We start from the raw sequence: 24,835 nt of genomic DNA, 5'->3' as shown, positions 1-24,835 counted from the left end.
GGTCTTATTCCAGTATCGGTTGGAATCTGCTCCGGTTCGGATGTGAAAGTTGTTAGCTTCTGACTACATATTACCTATCGATTAGTGGCAATCAAGTTCAGTGAAAGACACCAGTGCAAATCGGATTCTGGAGATCCGTGGGATCGATCGTTTGACGACCGTGTAAATTATTGCTCAAGAAGGAAGATTAGGATTGATATTTAAATTAATCGAGAATTGTTTAAATCCAGTGAAAAATTCCAGCAGAGATTGCGTAGGTGGAAAACAAATTTGCTGTGCAAATGACGTATCAAATAATGTGTGCTTAATCAGTGCTAGAATTAATAAGTGTTTTGCAAGATTTTAATGACGGCATGTGTGATTGTAGTTTCCAAAAAATAACTCAGTTAGTTCGATGATCAAGAACTTCCCAAAAAGGGAAAAAGACGGAGGACCCAGTCATTGGTAAATTTTAGGTTAAACAATTAAACTGAAACAACACTCAGTTTCATTTTTTTTTTATGAAAAGCTGTCAATATTTCAAACTCAATTCAAAACCTATGCATAGGTGATACGATAGGACACACTTGATCCTCTGTTTTAATTTTAGTTGTATCTTAGTGGAAACTTGAATCGGTTTTCGCACATGTGAGTGGAAATATCTTATGTAACTTTAAAAAATACTCAAATACCTCCAAAGTGATGTATACATTCTCAAAAAAAAAACATTTTTTCTCTGAATTATGTCCAAACACGCATTTTGAAAAATCGGTGAGACTTAATGACATTAATTTTTGTGTGTGGACTTTGGCTTTTTGGTCAAAAACTGGTAAAGCTATAGCCTTAAAATTGATTTTTCCATCAACATTTCATATAAAAAGGACTTTTTTAGGCATAAAACAATGTCAGAATGTCATTTTAGAGGCATACTTTGTTTAAGAAGTATTGAGTACACATTAAATAATTATCTTTATGACGGTTCCATATACATGACAAAGTTACAGCTAGTGTTGCCATCTCCGGCCATGTATGGCTACTTAACTGATGCAAAATTTGAAATTTTCGCTCCACAGTGCTCAAATGGTTCCAAATTGTGTCCTGATTATTTTCCCAAAATTTGAACTCCTTTAGTAAAGAACCTGATTTGGCACAAACCATTTGAAGTTTATATGGAAATTACTATGAAAAAACCATAATTTCGTTTCATATCTATCTCAAAATTCACTCTACTTAAAAAAAATATAGCTGAGCTTTTCTCAGCTACAACTTTGTTGAAGACCCCTTTTCGATCAAATGTAAGGAACAAACATTATTAATGATTCACTGATGTCTTATGATTAAGCTCAATCAACTGTTCAGCAGGCAACAGGTCCTCCATCGATAGTTGGTGGTCCTCTGTGAAGATGTGTTAGGCCTTTTCCCTCTTGCTTTTTGGCCTTATTAACCTCCGCTATATGTTCTTTAAATCTAGTTGCTAAAGTTCTCTTGGTTTGTCCTACGTATACTTTGTTACAATGATTAGAGCTTATTTTATATACACCTGCTTTACCTAATACATTAACTGGGTCTTTAGTGGATCCTAAAAATCAACTGGTTATTAGACTGATGCAAAATTTGACTTTTTCGCTCCACAGTGCTTAAATGGTTTCAAATCGGGTCCTGATTAGCCTCCCAAAGTTACAACTCATTTGGTTAGAAACAGATTTCCAACAAGCCATTTGAAGTTTACATGTAAATTACTATGGGAAATCTCAACTTTTTGTTCATTGCCACAACTTTGCTGAAGATCGTTTCTATGTAAAACGAGACAGGAAAAAGTTATTAATTATTTAAGAGATTGGTAGACTTATGACATGATCAAGCAGCTGCTCTGTAGGCAACACTGTATTTTGCAATGTGACATAGTAGCCATGATTTTTGTATCCTATTCAACGCCCCAGAAACACCAATGTTGTCTGCTGAGCAGTCGATTGAGCATGATCATAAGACATCAGCGCATTGAACTATTGATAACTTTCGATCCTTGCATTTAATCAAAAAGTGGTCTTGAGCAAAATTGTAGCTGGGGATTTCCTACAAGTACAGTTGAAAGCTTTTGAAGCAGACCGATATGGTGAATTATTAGATAGACATGAACAAAAATCTTGGTTTTTGCATAGTAATTCCCATACAAACTTCAAATGGTTTGTGCCATCTCAGTTTCTCACCAAATGGGTTCAAATTTTGAGAGGTTAGTCAGGATCCGATTTGGAATCGTTTAAGTATTGTGGAGCGAAAATTTCAAATTTTGCATCACTCTACTGGTTATGTCTACTGGTGAAAACTAAATATATTCCGAATTGTTTTAACTGTGGTCTTAGCTAACAAGTAATATCTTGATCAAATGGAACGGACACTCGTTTCAAGGGTTCAGGTGCTGCGGTGAGGGTTGTAAATAATCTCCTTTGTAGAATTCTCGCTTTTTTATCAATGACTAGCTGAGGGTGCCCGGCCTTGTTCGCGATTCAATATTAGCTTGAGTTCATGCGCCGATTAAAAAAAAAACATACTAAATTGTACGTATCCCTCCTCTTATCTAAGGGACTACCCCCTATTACTGTCTCCTTATAGCTCCACATGCCAAATTTGGTTCCATTTGCTTGATTAGTTCTCGAGTTATGCAGAAATTTCTGTTTCATTTCTAACTAGATTTAAAGAACATATTTTTATATTCTCATACAAATTCAAACATCGATTATTTCACATCAGCTATTCAGATTTTATTAGTAATTGTGCTTATTGAAAGGTAATATAGTATAGCCTTTAACCTTTTTGACCAGCTTCAAACGTTTTTCAAACCCATTGCAAGCGGCACGCACGACTTCCATCGGCATTTCGTTCCAAATTCGAAGGATTACGGCTTTAAACTGAACCAAAGTGGACACCTTGTGTTCGTTTATTTTTGACAGCATGTATGACCACACAAAATAATTCAAGGGGTTTAGATCTGGTGAACTGGGAGGCCATTCATCCTTGGCCAAAAAGTCGGTTTGCTGTATGAGAAGGCGCGCCGTCCTGCATAAATACGTAATCATCCTTCCCGTACATTCTTTCTAAGCTTGGCTTCACGACATTCTGCAAAACTTCCATTTTATAATATAAAGCGTTGATCTTAACCCCTTTCTCGATAAAAACAAGCGGTAGCTTGCCGCGCTTGCAAATACCTCCCCATACCATCACGGAAGCGGCGCTTTGGAACCGTGGAATGTTTCTGTCCCTATCTGGGATGTCCCTGGACCTACACGCCCACAACCTGTCGTTTTGGACATTGTAAGACTGCTGCAGGACAAATAACTTTTCATCGGAAAAGACAAAGTCTCGTCCAGTGTGCCGCGATAGTAGGAGAGTTGCTCTTTCAAGCCGTTTCTTCTTGGAAGGTTCCGAAACTCCGTGAACTTTACGTTTCTTGAAAGCTTGGCATCCCAGGTCCTGCTTGAGTACATTGTGCATGGTCGATTTCAAGACATTGAGATCAGCGGCCATTTTACGTACAGAGCGTTGTGATTTTCGTCAAACTCGTTCCCTGACGGTCTTAATCACTCGTTCAGTCCTAGCTGAACGTCTTCGGCCGGATCTTTTCCGGTCATCTAACGAGGAAGTTTCACGGTACCTTCTAATGGTTCGATACACAAAATCTCGCTTTACTCCCAGATTCTGCAAACTCTTGAAAATAGCGCCAGGGCGCTCTCCTTCCAAAAACTTTTTTATTACCACAGCACGAAATTCTTTCATCGTTGATAAAAGATGGATACTGAATGAAAATAAGCAAACAGAACCGTCAATGGTTTGTGTAAACACAGTGCAAGATTACACCAATCCATATAAAGTGTATGAACTGTAGCTTCACCACTACGACAAGATCAAAAGGTGTATGAGAATATATTGGACACGGTGTATAGCGGAGGTTAATAAGGCCAAAAAGCAAGAGGAAAAAGGCTTATATATGATTCCAAATCAAAGGTTGCAGAACACATCTTCACAGAGGACCACCAACTATCGACGAAAGACATCACGATTTTACGAACCGTATCTACACCATGGAAACTGGATCTTTCATCTACTGGAAATTATTTCCAACTTGCCCTGGAAGATTCTTACATCTTTCTCCAACTGTCTTCCTCTGGATGTGTTAATTGCATCCTATTTCTGATCTCTCCTGGAACTTTCTTCCGTCTCGCGGGACTTCTCTTTTTATGACTCTTTTTGGAAGTGTCTTCCGACTTCCACGGGATGTTTTTTTTTCATATTTCACCCGGAAATTCTTCCCGACTTTACCTGGAAGTCTCTTCCAACTTCCTCTGAAAATTTGTGCCACATTGCTCCGGAAGATACCTCCGGCTTTTCTGGCGAGGTTCATCTGATTTCCCGAAAGTTCGCCTGGAAGCTTCAAAAGTTCATCTTAATTCTTCTGAAAGTGCTCTATCAGTAGTTTCTTATAACTTATCGTTGATATTCCTTCAGCAGCTTTATGAATGGTCATTGGTTTCTTATATGACGCGATGTTTTTCTAGATTTTAATAAACATTAAAGATTTTCTTAACAAAATATGACTTAAGTCCATCCGAGGCAATATAAGCACCATTGATATTACAACGTAAATTCTTCATTAGGTTCTGTACAACATCTGACCGCAGATTCTTCTGTACGGAGACCCACTTTTTCTTCATGTCTTCCTCAGATTTGACCTCCTTGGGATGCTTCCGTAGTGCTTGCTTCATAATAGCCCAGTATTTTTCGATGGGCCTTAGTTCTGGTGCGTTGGGGGGGTTCATGTCCTTGGGTACGAAAGTGACCCCGTTGACTTCGTACAACTCCAGAACAACATTTGAATAGTGACACGAAGCTAGATCCGGCCAGAAGATCGTAGGGCCCTCGTGTTGCTTCAACAGAGGAAGCAGATGCTTCTGTAGACACTCCTTGAGGTAGATCTCCCCGTTTACAGTCCCGGTAGTGACGAACGGCGCACTCCGTTTGCCACATGAGCAGATCGCTTGCCAAATCATGTATTTCTTGGCAAACTTTGAAAGTTTCAGCTTCCCTACTTCCTCCGGAACATCAAAAGTGTATCATGAAGAATGGTTGCATGCAGGGTTGCTTCCACGCACTTGCTATAGATGAGTGATTTTCGGAGTTTTGAATTCTTTAGATGTTGTAATGGAGATTTGTGTTGTTGGATGCGGGAGGAGATTGGAGGGCGGGTGTTTGACGCATAGAGCCTGTCAATTTCGGTTTCAGAGTGTCGCAGTCAGCGGTTTTATGATTCGCGAGCGCTTGCGATTCGTAGAATCGTTGATTGTGACTGCAAGTGGATTTGGCGGGTTTTGTGGCGTTTACTTTTTGGCCTTTTCTTGTGTCTAACATGTGCAGAGTATCATTCTAGCGTCTAATGGTTTTGAGATTCCTGGTTTCGTGAAATATATTTGTAAGAATATCTATTTGAGGTTTTAGTAGTCACGTTTTGTTTGTAGTTTATATTTTATTTTTTTCATGTAATTATCGTAAATAATAGTTATTCAATAATAGATAGTTCATCCATATATTCGTACTTTGATGCGAAGCGCTGTGGATTATGAGATGCTCGATGACCCTGGAGGGATCGTTTTTGCTTACTGAGCAGAAAATCATGGGTTTAATCCCAAGCTCTCCATCATGACTCTTAAAATTCATGATCACTAAACAAAATGAATATGTTCTTTCGATAGCCGGCTATCGAGAGGTTAAATAAACAACAAATAAACAATACATACTTTTGGTTGCATCGCTAACTTGAGGTGAATCCTAACCGAATACCCTACCCAACCCTCCAACTCCGTAGCACTTATGAGGGTGTCGCAAAGTCAGTGGCCTCTCGTTAAGTAAGTACTACATAAACATTTCCTTCCCTATCCCTAGTTATGGTAAAGATGGGCGTGGCCGGGAACAGCGACAGTCATGCTTCTGTTACTCTTGTTTAGTTTGGAACCAATGTTTACTCCCCAGCATTATTCCTGAAAGTAGTCTAACTGAGAATTTCAGAAGAGACGTGAGTGTCGCTAGTATCCAATCTACGAAGTATATCATAACAACGCTAACGCTAACGCTTACTTCCTCCGGAACATCAAACTTGTGCTGGGCGGTGAAGAACAGTAGCCCCGGAAGCTGCTGGAAGTCCGCCTTGACGTAAGACTCATCATCTATGATGAGACAATGAGGCTTCGTCAGCATCTGGGTGTACAGTTTCTGGGCCCGTGACAGTCTCTGGGCCCACCGTATTTTGCCGTACGTCACGATTTGAAGCCTTCTGCACTTTGTACGTATGCAGTCTCTGACCCTGCCCGGTTGGGATTCCGCTTAAACGCTTTCACGACACGCTTGTGATTCCCGATCACTAATAGAACATCCATTCTGACCGCATTTCTCCTTCCGTTCGATGCTCAGAGTTTCGTAGTAACGTTTAATCACACGACTCACCGTTGACTGCACGATTCCGAGTTGTTTTCCGATGTCCCGATGAGAGAGTTTAGGATTTTCCAGGTGCTTGCGCAAAATCAATTCGCGGCGTTGCTTTTCGGGTGGCACCATTTTTTCCAACTTTCGAAAAACTGACAGCGATAAAAATACAGTGTAAACAATACACTCTAAACGACTTCTACCCAAATTTTCAAGAGAAAATACCCAATGGGTAATTTTCTACAGTGTTTTTTTCCGTGATGCAATTTAATGCCTTTAAATATGACTGCATCATATGAAATCACAGTAAAAATCTGACAAATGAAAAAAAAAAATATCGCCTAAAATAGGCAGTACTTCTGGAATTTAATTTATTCCACAGAAAATAATTGTTTCTGTTAAATATTTTTATGCTAAACCTGTTCATTGTTGACCCTTCATAATGCATCAAAAACATTATATTCTCACCCGTTGTTTACAAGGTCGCTCATACCACCCCGACAGGGTGATCATTTTACCAACCGGTGGAAACTAACGATTTAAAATTGGCTCACTTCTTGACTAGCCTATTGGTCCCAAGCAAATCGATTAACGTACCCTATTCTAGTACTACACAATGTTTGTTTTGATTAGCTATGAAAGTTTACAGATAAAATGAGGGTGTTGAAAACAATGGCAAATAAAACGCATAATTGCAATATTTGCCACATGCTACAAAACTGTAATATTTATATAACTAAAATACACATCAAAATACAATACATTACAGTACTTACAACTTCGGTGTTTTCTCGCATTGGAATAGCCAACAGAGCGATTTGCTCTTCCAATGCGCCCGTGCCGTCGCTTGCTTTCACTGATCTATTGTGACTGTGATCATTGACAGCACGGGCGTGTCCGAGAAAACCCCAAATTGTTGCTTCACAGATCACGTGAAACGAAATCGATTAGCTTACACTTGCGGTGAAGGGAAAATCTGACAGATACGCTCTTCTCCAAACGTCAACTTTTCGCTTGGTTGCTGTTCTTTTCACGAGCAGCTGCTGGGTGTAAATATGGACCAACAGGTCTGTGCCATAAAAAGGGAGCTGCATGGGTGGATCGTATCCGTTTACAGTTCCAAGCGAAGGGGATTTTTTATAGATTACATTTTTCACACTGGGGAAAAATTGAATATTTTAGATGAGATTTTCACTTTTCTTCGATCTCTATAAAGGCCTTGAGCGAAAAGTTGACGTTTCAATAAAGAGCGTATCTTTAAACGTTCACTTCACCGGAGGTGTAAACTGATCGATTTCACTTCACGTGAACTGTGAACTGCGGAAAGAGCTAATTGAAAAATGATCCACAATCATTTTTCACAACCTTTATCGCTAGCGAAATTTTATGAATTTTCACTTGCTTCGAATTTCACTTTGCTTTGACCTGTATACTAGGATTAAGTAAAAAAGCTAATTTCCCGGGTGCTGTGGTCTATTTTTAGTGAAAATGTCTGTTTAGCATGGCTTCTGTAGAAGTCGAATTAATTTCCCGGGAAACGGGAAATGTAAATTTTGGTAAACATTATTTACAGCCTTTATCTTGATTAAGTAGTAGTACACATAATTATCTTTAAAATTCTACCTCAAGATTCAAATTTGGTCCAAAAATGACAAAGTTATGGCAGGTTAAATATAACTGTTTCTTCAAATTATGAAAAATTAAAAAAAGAAATCTACGTCATACTGATAATTGGTGCAGAATCAGACAGATATTGTATTGTACAAACATTTGAGGAATTTGTTTATGAAGAGAATAGTACAAAGAGCTTCAAAATTGGTTGGAAAATAAAAGATAAAATGATAGAGTAACGATGATTTTAGTAACAGTAATTTCTTAATGGTCAAAAATCCATGTTTTTATTACAGAGTTCATTTCATCCTATTTTTGCTAAGATATCGAGAAAGACCATTCCCTATTTTTCAAAAGTCATTGATTGTAAACACATCGCCACACATTCGTATAATAAACCTCAGCTTTTACAGTGGTCTGTTCATCACTACCTATACATAGGCATTTTATGTGAGTTATATTCTTCTATGAATCACTGTTGTCGGTCGCCTGAATGTAACTGAAGATGATGATGATGATGATTATGGCGATGGCGGTCTCTGATGCAACTGCTCATCATTTGAATGTATAAACCTCCTGTGTTATACATTAGTACCGCCAACTGCCGACACCGTGTGCGTTTCCGTGCTGCACGTGGCATCCAGTGTGACTTGGAGCCGGTTGGTATAGCTATAAGTGACTGATTCTGTGGATGTAGAAATGATACAACAAGTAATGGTGTTAGTTGTTATTTACAAAGCAAACTTACTGCTCGACTGCGTGGCATTTGAATTTTTTTTACAATACCTGAAGATTGTAATGTCATCTAAGCAGGCAGGCATCATCATTGGTGCGATGACGTTTGGCCTTGCTAGTAGCAGAAATATTTAGATTTCATTTTCCAATCTAAACGTCAATTGGGTTTGGTGAATTTCGAAAAACATACCGGGTTGTATACATCATCTGAACGAGCTTCGTTTTCTGAGCACAACGATATTTTTATCGATCCCATAGACATTGATCTCAATTTTTAAATCAAGATTTAAATTTATAATTTTTGACACTAAATCGTTAACAGCTTGCGTCCATACGAAATCTTACCGAGGGGCGCCAAGATGGTGCTTTTTACTAATGTAATCGTACTTATTATAAATAGTTTAAGTTATGAAATTCTGGATTTCTGTTCCGTTTTTATTGCAGGTTACGAATATGTATTTACCTAAACAACCCAACTATCTGTACTTGTGACTCTGTATTAGTCCACGAATTATTATGAAAGTGCTTTGTAAATTATTTTTCCATAAAAGCAGGCACCACCATAACTCTATTGAAACCCATCGATAATGACGAAACGCCGCACTGATTGGGAAGCTTTTCGCAGTTCGCAGAAGCTCCCATCCCACAGCTATTACGAATTCCGTGTATTCACCCTCTCTTTCCGCTTTCCATTGGGGTTGTATGGTGGTGGCACGTAACTCCAGTGCATATAGAATTACCTTCTGCAAGCATCTCGACTTTCTCTTTACGGTATGATGGAGCGAATATATAATCAAATTTAAACGAAAAAAAGGATTGGCATTTCTTAGTCGGAAGCTCAGTCGTTGTTCGGTGGTCGTTACGTGATGATTTGCGCTCTTCAGGGCCGCTCGCATTAGATCCGCATCTGACACGTTGCGGCAAAGTGACAGCTAAATCTGTTGTCTAATTGTCAAATTTACGTCAACTATTGTGGTTTGGCCCCACATTTAACCGTTTGTTTTCGCTGCGAAATCAAATTAAGGTTAAGGTTTATAAAATCGAGAAATGGCCTTTGTCATGGCTAATTTGTCTTGTAAAATCAGTCATTTTGGATTCTATAAATTTTGTCCTTAAGCAATCAATGATTCACATTTTTCCAAAACTTTGACCATTTTGTATCTTGTAAAATTTTCAAAATGGCGTCCTTGCAATCAAAAAAAAAAATAGCACGGAACCGAGTTTAACCGATTCGGAATTTGGTGTGGGACTGCTCCCTTGGAACTCTTCTCGTACCATAGAATTATCATCGGAGCTCTCTTAAAATTTTCCTTAGAATTTCCTCGGAATTCTCCATACAGGGTGACCACCTGGGAGTACCGGGAATTAGCCGGACATTTGATGGGAAGTTTAACATATGATTTTTGTTAATAAATATTCAAAGTCTGGTTCTCGGATGTTTCTCTTCGAATTTTCAATCGAACCAGATAATGTTGAAAAGTTGACCACGACCAGGATTATAAAAAATTGTAGTTAATCCCGAAGGGGACGACTCTATCTACGACGCAGAAAACATTGTGTTTTGCTGTGGCTAGCTGCACGCACGCTGAGTAGATAGAAGAAAGATTTATGTCGATTTTGAAGATTTCCTGCAAAAAGATGAAGCACGATGCAAGTAGATGCGAGAAATGAAAGATGATTTTTCGAAGATTGATTCGCTAGTGTGAGATTTTTTGAGCATCTAGAATTGAGATTTAGATGTGTCGCCCCCCTCGGTTAATCCTAGATCTTGAAATTCTGTGAATCTAAAACATAACTAAATTATGTCTTGGAATCTTATCTCAAGATAGCTGTGCACATTTCTCAAGGATTTTCTTAGGATCATTCCAAAATGTCTTCAGAATTACTTACTTTCAGTATTTCCCTCAATAATCTTATAGTTCTGTCCGGTATTCCCTATAAATTGTCTCAAAAAAAAAATTGGATTCAGTGCAGAGCACTTTCGGAATTCCCTCCTGAACACTCTTGAAATTCAGTTTACAAGTATCTTTGTATTCTTAAAAATTCTCGCGAGAATTTACATTAATTACACTTTATTATATTCTTTAAAATTCGCTTGGAAAGGATCTCTTGGCGTTCTCTTGAGAGGAGAGCCTTGGAATTCCATTGAAAATTTCTGGAGAATCTCCTTATTGTAGTTCCCCTTACAATTTTCTTGAAATACTTCTCAAAATTACCTGAAATGTCTAGTCAAATTTTATTGAAAATCTCTACAATTCTCCTCAATACTCATTTGAAATTCTCATCAGTATTCTGTAGCCAATACTTCGAAGTATCAGAATCCTCAAATTTTGTCCAAGTACAAGAACCATTTTTAAATACATATTTAAAATTCCTCATATTGGTAGCCTTTTTTTCTGTCATAAATTGCTGAAATCAATCAAAAATCAATCAATTTAGAATAATTTCGGAAAGTACTGGATAACTTCGGAAAAGTTCGAAATCACATCACAAATGTCTAGGATCACTTCGTAAAGTACTGAATCACTTTAAAAAAGTTTAGTATCACTTCGGGGGGAAGAACTGAATCACATTAGAAGTTCTAAACTACATCAGAAATGTCTGGAATCACGTCGTAAAGTACTAAATCACTTCAAAAAAGTTCGAAATTTCATCAAAAATCTCTGGAATTACTTCGTAAAGTACTGAATCACTTCAAAACAGTTTGGTATCACTTCGGAAAGAACTGACTCACATCAGAAAAGTTCTAAACTACATCAGAAATGTCTGGAATCACTTCTTAAAATACTGAATCACTTCAAAAAAAGTTCGGAATTCCATCAGAAATGTCTGAAATCACTTTGTAAAGTAATAGATCACTTCAAAACAGCTCGGAATCACTTTGGAAAATATTGAATCACTTCAAAAAAGTTCGGAATCACATCAGAAACGTCTGAAATCACTTCGTAAAGTACTGAATCACTTCAAAACAGTTCGGAATCACTTTGAAAAGTACTGAATCACTTCAGAAAAGTTCGGAATCACATAAAAACTGTCTGGAATCACTTCTTAAAGTAATGAATCATTTCAAAACAGTTCGGAATCACTTTGGAAAGTATTGAATCACTTCAGAAAAGTTCGGAATCACATCAGAAACGTCTGGAATCACTTCTTAAAATACTGAATCACTTCGGAAAGAACTGAATCACATCAAAAAAGTTCTAAAATACATCAGAAATGTCTGGAATCACTTTGGAATGTATTGAATCACTTCAAAACAGTTCGGAATCACTTGGGAAAGTACTGAATCACTTCAGAAAAGTTCTGAATCACATCAAAAACGTCTGAAATCACTTCGTCAAGTAATGAATCACTTCAAAAAAGTTCTAAATCCCATCAGAAATGTCTGGAATCACTTTGTAAAATAATGAATCACTTTAAAACCATTCGGAATCATTTTGTAAAGTACTGAATCACTTCAAAAAAGTTCGGAATCACATCAGAAATGTCTGGAATCACTTCGTAAAGTACTGAATCACTTCAAAAAAGTTCGAAAATCCATCAGACATGTCTGGAATCACTTCGCAAAGTAATGAATCACTTCAAAATGGTTCGGAATCACTTTGGAAAGTACTGGATCACTTCAGAACAGTTTGGAATCACATGAAAAACGTCTAGAATCACTTCGTAAAGTAATGAATCATATCAAAACAGTTCGGAATCAATCATATTGTCGAGCAGTTTTGGGACGACCTTCTACCAGCGATTTTACGGAAATTAAACAATCAATTCCAGATTTTTCAACCATTTTACAAATGAGACCATATTTTCTCGAGGATGTAGAAGAAAAAATATTAAAATATTGTTCCACGTTAAAGTTCGGGTGGTAGGAAACATCATTTTAAACTGCTCGAATGATGTGATCCATTACTTTAGAAAAGTTCGGAATCACATCAGAAACGTCTGGAATCACTTCGTAAAGTAATGAATCACTTCAGAACAGTTTGGAACCACTTCGGAAAGTACTGAATCACTTAAAAAAATTTCGGAATTCCATCAGAAATGTCTGGAATCACTTCATAAAATAATGAATCACTTCAAAAAAGTTCGGAATTACTTTGGAAAGTACTGAATCACTTCAAAAAAGTTCGGAATTTCATCCGAAATGTCTGGGATCACTTCGTAAAGAACTGAATCACATCAAAAAAGTTCTAAACTACATCAGAAATGTCTGGAATCACTTCGTACAGTACTGAATCACTCCAAAAAAGTTCGGAATTCTATCAGAAATGTCTGGAATCACTTCGTAAAGTAATGAATCACTTCAAAACAGTTCGGAATTCCATCAGAAATGTCTGGAATCACTTCGTAAAGTAATTAATTACTTCAAAACAGTTCGGAATTCCATCAGAAACGACTGGAATTATTTCGTAAAGTAATGAATCACTTCAAAACAGTTCGCAATCACTTCGGAAAGGACTGAATCACGTCAGAAAAGTTTGGAATCACATCAGAAACGTCTGGAATCACTTAAAAAAAAAGTTCGGAATCAGAAATATCTGGAATCACTTCGTAAAGTAATTAATCACTTCAAAACAGTTCGGAATTCCATCAGAAACGACTGGAATCACTTCGTGAAGTAATGAATCACTTCAAAACAGTTCGCAATCACTTCGGAAAGAACTAAATCACGTCAGAAAAGTTTGGAATCACATCAGAAACGTCTGGAATTACTTCTTAAAGTACTGAATCACTTCATAAAAGTTCTAAACTACATCAGAAATGTCTGGAATCACTTCGTAAAGTACTGAATCACTTCAAAAAAAGTTGGGAATTCCATCAGAAATGTCTGAAATCACTTGGAAAAGTAATGGATCACTTCAAAACAGTTCGGAATCACTTTGGAAAGTACTGAATCACTTCAGAAAAGTTCGGAATCACATCAGAAACGTCTGGAATTACTTCGTAAAGTACTGAATCACTTCATAAAAGTTCTAAACTACATCAGAAATGTCTGGAATCACTTCGTAAAGTACTGAATCACTTCAAAAAAAGTTGGGAATTCCATCAGAAATGTCTGAAATCACTTGGAAAAGTAATGGATCACTTCAAAACAGTTCGGAATCACTTTGGAAAGTACTGAATCACTTCAGAAAAGTTCGGAATCACATCAGAAACGTCTGAAATCACTTCGTAAAGTACTGAATCACTTCAAAACAGTTCGGAATCACTTTGGAAAGTACTGAATCACTTCAGAACAGTTCGGAATCACATAAAAAATATCTGGAATCACTTCTAAAAGTAATGAATCACTTCAAAACAGTTCGGAATCACTTTGGAAAGTATTGAATCACTTCAGAAAAGTTCGGAATCACATCAGAAACGTCTGGAATCACTTCTTAAAATACTGAATCACTTCGGAAAGAACTGAATCACATCAAAAAAGTTCTAAACTACATCAGAAATGTCTGGAATCACTTCGTAAAGTACTGAATCACTTCAAAAAAAGTTCGGAATTCCATCAGAAATGTCTGAAATCACTTTGTAAAGTAATTGATCACTTCAAAACAGTTCGGAATCACTTTGGAAAGTACTGAATCACTTCAGAAAAGTTCGGAATCACATCATGTTTTCCCAGGTTTTTCCAGGATTTTCCAGGGAAAAAATCACGAATTTGAAAAAAGTAAAGATTGGATTCACTCAGTCTATTGGTACTACTCCGAGACTGAATAAAATTTTCGTCAATTTCCTCATTTTCCGGCAGATTTTGTAGGTTTTCCACAGGAAACTTTGAGAAAATTTTTACTCATCGCTGAGTTCCTGCACTTTTGGCGATTATGAGTGAACTAAACTCAAATTTGGGTCGTTCTCAGTACAGCATAAATCTGAAAATTGACAGTTTACAATTTTTAATTCGATATTTTCCAAATTAACGGGGTCCGGATTATCGAGTCGTTGGATTAGCGGTGGGATACTGTAGTACATTGCATTACAAGCTATTTGGAGCTGAAGTAAACATCAGACTTCGTTACAATACGACCATTTCTGAAACAGAACCTAGTCAAATCGTGTGCAAAACTCTTGATAGAGCTGGAATCAGGGCGTAACAGCTTTTGTAAACAATGACTTCTCTCGATGATTTCTCGAAACTCAAGGCACGCCCACGCAAACCAACATAATCAACGGGAAGGGGAAGTCTTACTCTACCCGATGGTGTCGTTGATTTGAGTGGGCGAGCCTTGGCTTTCTAGAAGTCATTGTTTACAAAAGCTGCTACGCCCTAATTCCAGCTCTATCTAGAACTAACAAAATAAATTTGTGGAGCACCACGCCACCGCATTTCCCGTTACGTCGGCAATTGGTGGCTGATGTTCTAGTTATAATTTCTGAATCTTGGTCGGAACAGCCAGCCTGCAGCTAGCGATGTGCTCTCAATATACAATTGCATAATATGAGTAGAATGCATATACAGTATTCCCTCCATATATGCGATGAGTGGTACCGTCCACCCACCGCTATCGCTCGGCTGTCCTTCAACTAATTGAGCTGATTTTTTGTAGATAACTACTTTATGGTTGACACTAACGACATACAAAAAATCAACGTAATTGGCTGAAGGCCAAACGGACGGTACCACCCACCGCATATATGGAGGGAAAACTGTACATACAAAATACGTACGTTTCCTTCTACAGCGTGGGTGGCATGGCGGTACTTACACCCAGAATCGTTGCTAAATGCAACAAGCTGGAGAAGGGGAGGGAGAACAAACGACAAACAATTCGATTCCCTTTATGATTTTAACTATTGGAATGGTATTACAATGTCATGCCACACGATCGGTTCGGTTCGTTAGTCATCAGAAGCCATACAATATTCTGATGCATTCGAACACGTCGACCAGCCTACTGCATAAGGGGTGGAACATTGTTTCCGCGAATAAGGCTTCCTCTATTTCCATCGTCTTACATACGTCAGCTGGGTGGTGCTAGCAAAGTTTGTGTTTAATAATTGAAATCCTTCGAGAAGACCCTGTCCTATTTCCGATCTATGTAAATAAAATCATCAATCAAAAGTTAAAATTGTTCTCTCTTATTTCTTCTACAGACTCACGTTGACGAATCATTTGTGCTGATGGAACGAAGCAGTTCCTGTTGATGAGAAAGTGCGACTACCAACACTGGAATTCACCCCGTGCAAAGCGGTGTGGTGGTGCAGCAGCGCAGTTGCATTTGCTGATTTGTGTTAGTTGCAAATAGGCATTGTACACGATATATCGCTGTGGTCAGTGTGGAGAACAAATACGATTGCATTGTGAACTACAGTAGTACAGTTACCTACAAACGAAGTGCTCCAGCAAACTCAAGTGCGTTCCGGGTTAGTGCAGTTTTGCAACTCATTTGTAAGTAGCGTGCGACATCCTTGACAATACAGTAGTGCAGGCGAATTATGGTGATGACGATGGTAATTATGATGTAACTGGCAGTTGAAATGTCGTTGTCTATGGAAGAATGAAAACACAGTACTCATAAGTGTACTAGAACAAAACAGTAGTGTTGTATGCCTGATAGGAAATTAAGGTCGCCTGGAAGCGTTCGTGAGAAAATAGTGAATCTAACGAATATGCGCTTACTGCTGCTAGTGGATCCAACCTGAAATTATTTTCTCACACACTACAAACGATAGTCTTTGAAGTGAAGAGTGTCTTCGCGTTCTGATCATCCTAAGGAGCACTGGTGACACGTGAAATTCTGACCTTGAACGGCAGACGACCAAGAGTTGTACAAGTAAGTAGATATTGAACCATCTCCCCGCATACTAAAATTATCAAATACATACTCAAATTGTTCTTTTCACGGCAATAAAATCACGACACACGACAGTCTCTGGGGTCAGTTCATGTGCTTACAGACTTCCCTTCTTTCTCTCCTTCACAGTGGGAATGACCAAGCAGCAGAGCTTGGTTCATCAGCAAAAATCCGTCAATTCGATAACGGCCGGAATTGGCAGTGGTGGTACTGGTTCATCGACCGCTGCCCTGAGACAGCAGCACCAGCAGCGTCAAAACCAGCATCAACAAAAGCATACCATTCATTGGTTTCGCAAAGGTTTGCGTCTCAATGACAATCCGGCACTGCGCGAAGGACTGAAAGATGCCGCCTCCTTCCGGTGTGTGTTTGTGATCGATCCCTGGTTCGCGGGAAGCTCCAACGTCGGCATCAACAAATGGCGGTGAGTGTCGTTATACTTTCTTTTCGTGTTTGGTAGGTTTTAACGTGGCATCTGGCTGACGTTCTTTCGGGTGGATTCAGGTATATATCTCAAAAAAGGGAGGCTAAAAATTATGGTATGTTTTGAGTTTGCCTCCGACTTAGAGGCATGTCCTAAAAATCTTGAGAGTAAGTTGAATTAAATGTTTAGGATTAAATTCAGTGCACCTCAGGGAGGGGTAGTTCCTAGGCATCAAAGGCGGAATCTGAAGTGTCCCATAACTAAATTTTGTAAATATCGAGTTCTAGGTTAAATTCAACAAACCTGGAAAACTCATATGTCTACTTGACCTCAGTCGATGATTTTGAAATTGTGACTTATTTAGACACAGTGTGGAACACTTGGTCTAAAGTGAAAGATTAGTAATTTTTGTACAATGTTCAAATCGATTTGCAGTCTTTGGCAAAGTTGTATAGTATTCTCAATCTATGTCGGAGAATTGGTGAAATTTGAGTAATGTTTGGATTTTTGGTAAGCAAATTAATAGGATCGTTCCATATATTCTCCCACATAGAATTTATAACCATTTTCGTTCGAACTTTGCACAATGTTTGGGGACCTCCATACGCATTGAAAGAGCAACAGGTTGTAAAGTCGACTCACCTTAATATATAGGTATATTAATCAAAGTAATTAGCAGTTCCGGTAAATGTTTTCCGCGAAATGGGTCAGTTCGGGAATTTTTTTCCGGGAGTTGGGTCATTCAGCCAAATGATTTTCCATGGACTGCAGTGTCCGCGAAATGATTTCCGGGAAATGGTATAGAATCAATCTGCCATGCTTGTTTTGAGCTTCATAAGACTGATCCTATGAAAATCACGAGTCTAGTTTCCTGAATGTACGATTTCAATTTTGCCAGATTAACGATTTAACAAAATAGGTAAGCGCAATATTATTGTGGTTTCAGACAGCTCCTTCCTGTATCTAAATTCGCCAGTGGTCATTGTTCTTGTGCAGCTAGACCACATCTTGTGTTAGGTCATATAATACATTATACCCGTACAGACACTGTTCCAGGTCTTTCAATGTACTCTATCGCACTTACATTCATCGTTTACGGACGCTTCTTTAAGACATAACGTAGGGTAAATGTTGGCTTCGGCACCCATTGACTGTTTTCGGCAACCAAAATTTAAACGTTAATTTTACTATGTTTTCCCATCAACGCACTTCCCTGAATGTGTTTAAACGATTGTTTAGCCTTTCAGCTTCAATCTGATTATATTTGAACGATCGAGCAATCCAGTAATGCTACATTTTTCTTCAAATAAAGCATACGCACTACAAAATGAGGTTGATTTCGAGTTGCCGATAATAGAACAGCTGGTTAACACGCAGTTCTAATGGGAAGGTTGCCGAAGAAAAAGAGACTGCCGACAATAGTCACACTCACCTGAGAAGTTTGGAGCGTTGTAAAAACGCTTTCAAAACGTTTTGAAAAAATCTGTCGATTGGAATGGATAGAGAAGCAAGCAGCAGATGAATGTAAACAAACAGACACATCATATATGTGCGTGGCGCTGAGAAAATGCTAGTAGAAGTGCAGACGCTGCTTAGATTGACGAGAATACGTAAATTCCCCTATAACATCATCGCATCGTCGTTCGCAACCTTCCTGTGTCTGTGTGAACGGGGGTGATTATTCATACTCTGTGTAGTCAGTCACGTGTTTTACAATGTGAACTATGTACACTGCTGTTGTAACAGAAAGGCGCCAAATGAACGCAAACACAAAACTCCGGTCCCCCTCTTGAAGTTGTCTCTTTGGATACGACTAGGTATAATGGCGATGAACAAGAAGAGGGGTTGAATCACTTTAAGCCCATTTCATAATCGAACGTCGTAATTAATTTCAGATTCCTGCTGCAGTGCCTGGAGGATTTGGATCGAAATCTGCGGAAGCTGAACTCGCGTCTGTTCGTGATCCGAGGTCAACCGGCCGATGCGCTACCGAAGTTGTTCAAAGAATGGGGCACCACCTGTCTTACGTTCGAGGAAGACCCGGAGCCGTTTGGCAAGGTGCGCGATCACAACATTTCCGAAATGTGCAAAGAACTAGGCATTGAAGTTATCTCGGCCGTGTCCCACACGCTGTACAAATTGGAAAAGTAAGCTTATATTTTGGGTTTTGATCGTCCGATTATATTCAATCATTCCTCAATTTCCAGGATAATCGAAAAGAACGGTGGTCGTGCTCCGCTCACCTACCATCAGTTCCAGGCCATTGTCGCCTCGATGGATGCACCGCCCCAGCCAGAGCCAGCCATAACGTTGGACACAATTGGTAATGCAACAACGCCACAGTGCGACGACCACGACGACAAATACGGAGTTCCTACGCTGGAAGAGTTGGGTTTCGAGACGGATGGCCTCAAGCCACCCATCTGGGTGGGAGGTGAAACGGAAGCCCTGGCCCGCCTGGAGCGCCACCTCGAGCGCAAAGCCTGGGTGGCATCGTTCGGGCGGCCCAAGATGACTCCCCAGTCGCTGCTTGCTAGTCAAACGGGCCTCTCGCCCTATCTACGCTTCGGTTGCCTTAGTACCAGACTGTTCTACTACCAGCTGACAGATCTGTACAAGAAAATCAAAAAAACCTGCCCACCGCTCTCGCTGCACGGTCAGCTACTATGGCGAGAGTTTTTCTACTGTGCTGCAACGAAAAATCCAAACTTTGACAAGATGGCCGGCAATCCCATCTGCGTGCAGATTCCGTGGGACCGGAATGCGGAAGCCCTGGCCAAGTGGGCCAGCGGACAGACGGGCTTCCCCTGGATTGATGCCATCATGACGCAGCTCCGGGAGGAAGGTTGGATTCATCATCTGGCACGTCACGCGGTTGCATGCTTCCTGACACGTGGCGACCTATGGATTTCGTGGGAGGAGGGAATGAAAGTATTCGAGGAGCTGCTGCTCGATGCCGACTGGTCGGTGAATGCGGGAATGTGGATGTGGCTGTCGTGTTCGTCATTCTTTCAGCAGTTTTTCCATTGCTATTGTCCGGTTAAGTTCGGTAGGAAGGCCGACCCGAACGGGGACTACATACGGCGGTATCTGCCCGTGCTGAAGGTAAGTTGAAGAGCAGTTGCTCTGTGATGTTTGAATTGTTTCACAAAGCTACGGTGGCGGGGAGCGAAAAGGTCACCAACAATGAAGCCATAGGATGGGAAAACTTGATGCGCAAATATGCCGAGCTCAAAAGAAATTGGGTTTTGTCCCGTGGTGTATATAGAAGTTGTATGATTTGAACCGAGGTCGTCCTTAAAAGTAAGAGTAGTAAAGGGTAGAAATACTCAGAGGGAAAGATGGGAGGAGTAAACAAAATTCAATTCGGGAGCAAGGTTTTGTGTATAGGGTGGGATGGTGCAAAACTCACCGTTTAATCGACAATTGCTGGCATATGGATGCTAAAATTAAGGAGAAAATAATGGTGTATGGTCCATTACTATGTTTTCTACGAAGATCGAGTGATTTCTCATGACCTTCAAGGTATTTTTTGAATCGATTCCAAAATGCTAGCGGGGCAAAACGCCTGATTCATGGTCCAATATGCACCACAACATTCGGGCAAGACGCTCAACAACAATGGACAAAACGCATCACAACATTGGGGTAAAATGCACCGCTTGACATGTATTGCACAAAATACATTTTTTTTTAAATAATCAGTATGTCAATGTATGATTTCATCACCACCATCAGATGAAAATACGCACAATCCACTACCCGGAAAAAGCATCTGAGGAAAAGTCATAGTTTTTTTTTTCTACAAGTGGGCATTTTACCCCAGGGGTGCATTATGGCCTGTTTTCCCCGGGAGCAGGACATTTCACCGAAGGACGTTTCGTCGAAGGTCATTTCGCCGAATGTGTCGTTTCACCGAAGAGTAAGCCATTTTCTTCGGTTTTGAACTTTTCTCAAAGCTAAGTAAATTTTTAAATCAGTCCCGAAAAATGATTAAGAAGGTTCGATTTTTTCAACCTGTTCAAGTTCTTTCGAAATTTTCTAAATAATAAACATATTTGATTTTTAGGAATGCTTCCCTCTGTTAAACTCAAAAAAATAATTCATACTTAGGCTCTTTTTTCTTTTTATAATCAATTCGAGATAGAGCAGGAATTAGGGCGTAACAGCTTTTGTAAACAATGACTTCAATCGATGATTTCTAGGAATTCAAGGCACGTCCACGCAGACCAACCTAACCATCGGATAGGGGAAGTCTTTCCCTACCCGATGAGGATGTTGGTTTGCGTGGGTGAGCCTTAAATTTCTAAAATCATTAAGAGAAGTCATTGTTTACAAAAGATGTTAGGCCCTAATTCCAGCTCTATCTAAAATTGTTTCATTATCAAGAGCATACATTACTTTTTAACAAGGGCATGTGTTCATCATGTGTCAATCAATCATATATTTTGTTCATTTTAAACCGAGGAACAAATATCCCATTGGTTACTATGGAAACATAAAACAATCATGATATTAAAAGGTTAAAAACTGCAGCATCCTGCTTATGTTATCTAGAAACATCAATAAGGTTGCTTTACATCTATTATTTTAACGAGTTCCAAATTCATTTTAATTGTACATGGATTCATGATTAAAATTCGGCGAAATGACCCATTCGGCGAATTGTCCTTCGGCGAAATGTTCTTCGACGAAACGTCCTTTGGCGAAATGACACTGCCCCGTTATCCCCTACATCATTTTGGTGGCAATTACCGATGCTGTACTAGATATGCTACATACTAGGTAGACATTGAAACAATCGTAATAGACCGATTCTAATGCTGCTTTGTATCATTGCTAATTTCAGAACTTTCCAACTCGCTACATCCACGAACCGTGGAACGCTCCGGAGACTGTCCAGCGGACATCAAAGTGTGTCATCGGCAAAGACTACCCCCTACCGATGGTGAACCACGCAATCGCAAGCCGAGCCAACATGGAACGCATCAAGCAGGTCTACCAACAGTTGGCCAAATACCGCAGCCCAAGCAGCAGCTTCGATAGCGAGTGTCCTGAGAAGGGTGGTTCAGCAATAGCCGGTGTCATGACCCCGGCCAAGGTGCAGCATATGCATGCAACCAGTTTTAACGATAGCCCTAGCCCAACGACCATTATGACCAATTTGAACAGCTCTGGAAACTACATGTGTCGACCGAATACACCAGCACAACTTGATCGGAATGATAAAATCATCACCTACCATCAGAACCGCGGTTTGATGAGCGACAGAGAATCGCAACAACTGTCGCAATCCCAACATCAGCAGCACCAACAACATCAGCTCCAACGGCAGCAGCAGCAGCAACATGCGGTAGGTCATCAACCTACCGGCAACGATCGGTATAATAACCTCCTATCGTCGCAAAGTTCCGCATACGTCACGATCAAACCGGAAAGTCCTAACATGACTATTAGCAACAACAATAACGATCTCATGAATGCGCACTTCACCACATTGCAAGATCAAATGAATCACAGCATGATCCCGCTAGGCAACACCGGTACCAAGCTCGAAACGAACAGTTTCGAGTACGAACGGAATCAGGAAAATCTCTACAACAACCAGTTCAAAGTGGAATACTCGGATAACTACAACTCCGGATATGGCATGCGAAATGCCGATTTTTATGGCCGGGGACACGAAGACGAATCGGTAGAACAATCCTCGGTGCCGATGAAGACATCGCCGGAATCCAAGTACCAATCGTCTCCACTGATTCAACCGGCAAGCCTTCCGCAAGTCAAGCAGCTGGGCGAAAACCAGATGTATCTCCATCACCACCCTCACGTCTACAATCATCTGACCAATCACCAACAGCGTGGTTCACTGGCGGACAATCACCGAAGGCAGCAGCAGCAACCACAACGTATGCAACAGTCGCCGATCAGTGAAGAAAAACTTACGCCCGGTGACTAGGAACACAACCGGTCGGGACCGGCTGCAGCAACGTGCGAAAGTGGAAAAGGGAGTGTGACTTCCTTATTAATTAGCAAGTCTGTTTCGATTTCTATATATAGAGCTAAGCCTGAAGAATATGTGGGCTGCGGTGGAGTGCAGATGTTCAACAATGTAGAGTCGCTAGAGGTTTGGAGATGCTGCCGCTGTCGCGGCTAGACGTTGGCTCTGAAGAATATATCATTTTTTGCAGAAAAAAATACTACTGTGGCCATTTATCCGAAAATCCTTGACGAAATAAAGTCGTGGGTGTTCCGGCATCAGAATATTCGCTTATAGGCAGGAAGAGCGGAGCGATAAGGCTGAGCGGGTCACGATTGAAATATATATAAATAGCTAGGTATAATAAATTTTAGATTTACCTCTCAAAATTCAAGCTGAACAATGCATTAGGTTCAAACTGTTTTTATGTTACTTCATACGCGAAGTTTGCGATTTTCAGAGTTGGTTGGGAGTGCTATCTAACATGAAGCTTTTAGTGTGATAATTTGTAAGCTAGAGAATGATCTTAGAAGAGGGTAGGTAGACAGTTCCGTAGTGTGCGTAGTAATGAAAACGTCGCTAGAACTATTCCACAGCCGCACGCAGTATTTGAGTAAAGTCAGACGCACACTTTTTGCCTGTAGATTTTCAAGGCATACTTCAAATCTCTGCGTACATCGTACGGGTTAGGCAACGAGTGTGCGTTTGACTTGTACTGTCGCATTAATGGCCCTTCGCTCATATTCTACTTTTATTCAATTTTTATACTGCCGTACTCTAACGGAACCATCTATCTACCCTCTTCTAAGATCATTCTCTAGCTAATAAATTATCCCACTAAAAGCTTTTTGTTAGATAGCATTTCCAACCAACTCTGAATGCATTAGGACCTAAGTAACATCCATCGATTCTTTTCATGGACTTTCTCTTTCGTTGAAAACTTGTGAACAGAACCGTTTCTTTTCGTGTTTGTCGTATTAGAAGATAGATAAAAGCTTCTTTCATCGATATGTGTGCTAAAAATAGCTGGAAATGTTTTAACATGGCCCTTAGGATGCAAAGAGAAAGTCGACCAAGATAATCTGTTAATGTTACTTAGGACCTAATGCATTGTTCAGCTTGAATTCCATAAAACTTCGCATAATTGTTCATTATTGACAATGAACCAAGTTTGTACTGGAATTCAGCCATTTTAATTCTCGCCTTCTGATTTTTCATCCAGGCGCTAATGGACATCTTGCCATGCCTCATCTGGATATCTGAAACCTGAATCCGGTAGGGCCCCAAAAGGGACACTTCTAAAACCTCAAGTACTAGAAGCGTCCGATGGCTCAACATTTATGATTTTTCATCCAGAAGTAAATAGACATCATGCCATGGACCAACAGGTGGATTTGGCCACATCCGGTACCCAGACCCGATTCCAGAAGGGTAACATTTATGATTTTTTATCCAGTAGTAATTAGACATCATACCATGGACCAACAGGTGAATCTGGCCACATCTGCATAACCGGAACCGGTTTCGGCAGGGCCCCGTAGAAGACAATTCCTAACCCTCATGCAGTGGTATCGTCCGGCGGCTTAAAATTTATGATTTTTCAACCATAAGTAAATAAATATTATGCGATGGACCAACAGGATCTGTCCATATCTGGATACCCGGAACCGGTTCCAGCAGGGTCCAATAAAAATGGTGAAAAATCGTAAACTTTGAGCCGTCGGACGGTACAAGTACATGAGATTTTAGAAGTGTCCTTTTGTGCCCTATCGGAACCGGTACCAGATAGCCTAAATGGCCAAAAATGGAGAAATCCTGGGCAGGGTGTCACTCTACGAACGTTCATCTTCG

At 39.9% G+C, this 24,835-nt stretch overlaps 1 protein-coding gene across 1 annotated transcript; it reads left to right on the top strand.

Moving 5' to 3' along the window:
• LOC135708939 (cryptochrome-1-like) lies at positions 1-23,167 on the top strand. The gene is made up of 6 exons (XM_065231128.1): positions 1-444; positions 15,880-16,559; positions 16,710-17,004; positions 18,900-19,151; positions 19,212-20,109; positions 21,854-23,167. Coding segments are annotated over exons 2-6 (2,556 nt in total). The 5' UTR covers positions 1-444; positions 15,880-16,558; the 3' UTR covers positions 22,964-23,167.
• The last annotated feature ends 1,668 nt before the right edge of the window (positions 23,168-24,835 follow it).

The sequence above is a fragment of the Ochlerotatus camptorhynchus genome, unplaced genomic scaffold (genome assembly GCF_037179485.1).
Source record: "Ochlerotatus camptorhynchus isolate MF236.1 unplaced genomic scaffold, CSIRO-AGI_Acam_v1.1 ptg000343l, whole genome shotgun sequence".
NCBI classification, from domain to species: Eukaryota; Metazoa; Arthropoda; class Insecta; order Diptera; family Culicidae; genus Ochlerotatus; species Ochlerotatus camptorhynchus.
The sequence above is the reverse complement of the archived record's forward strand: the minus strand, read 5'-3'. Positions and strand labels throughout refer to the sequence as shown.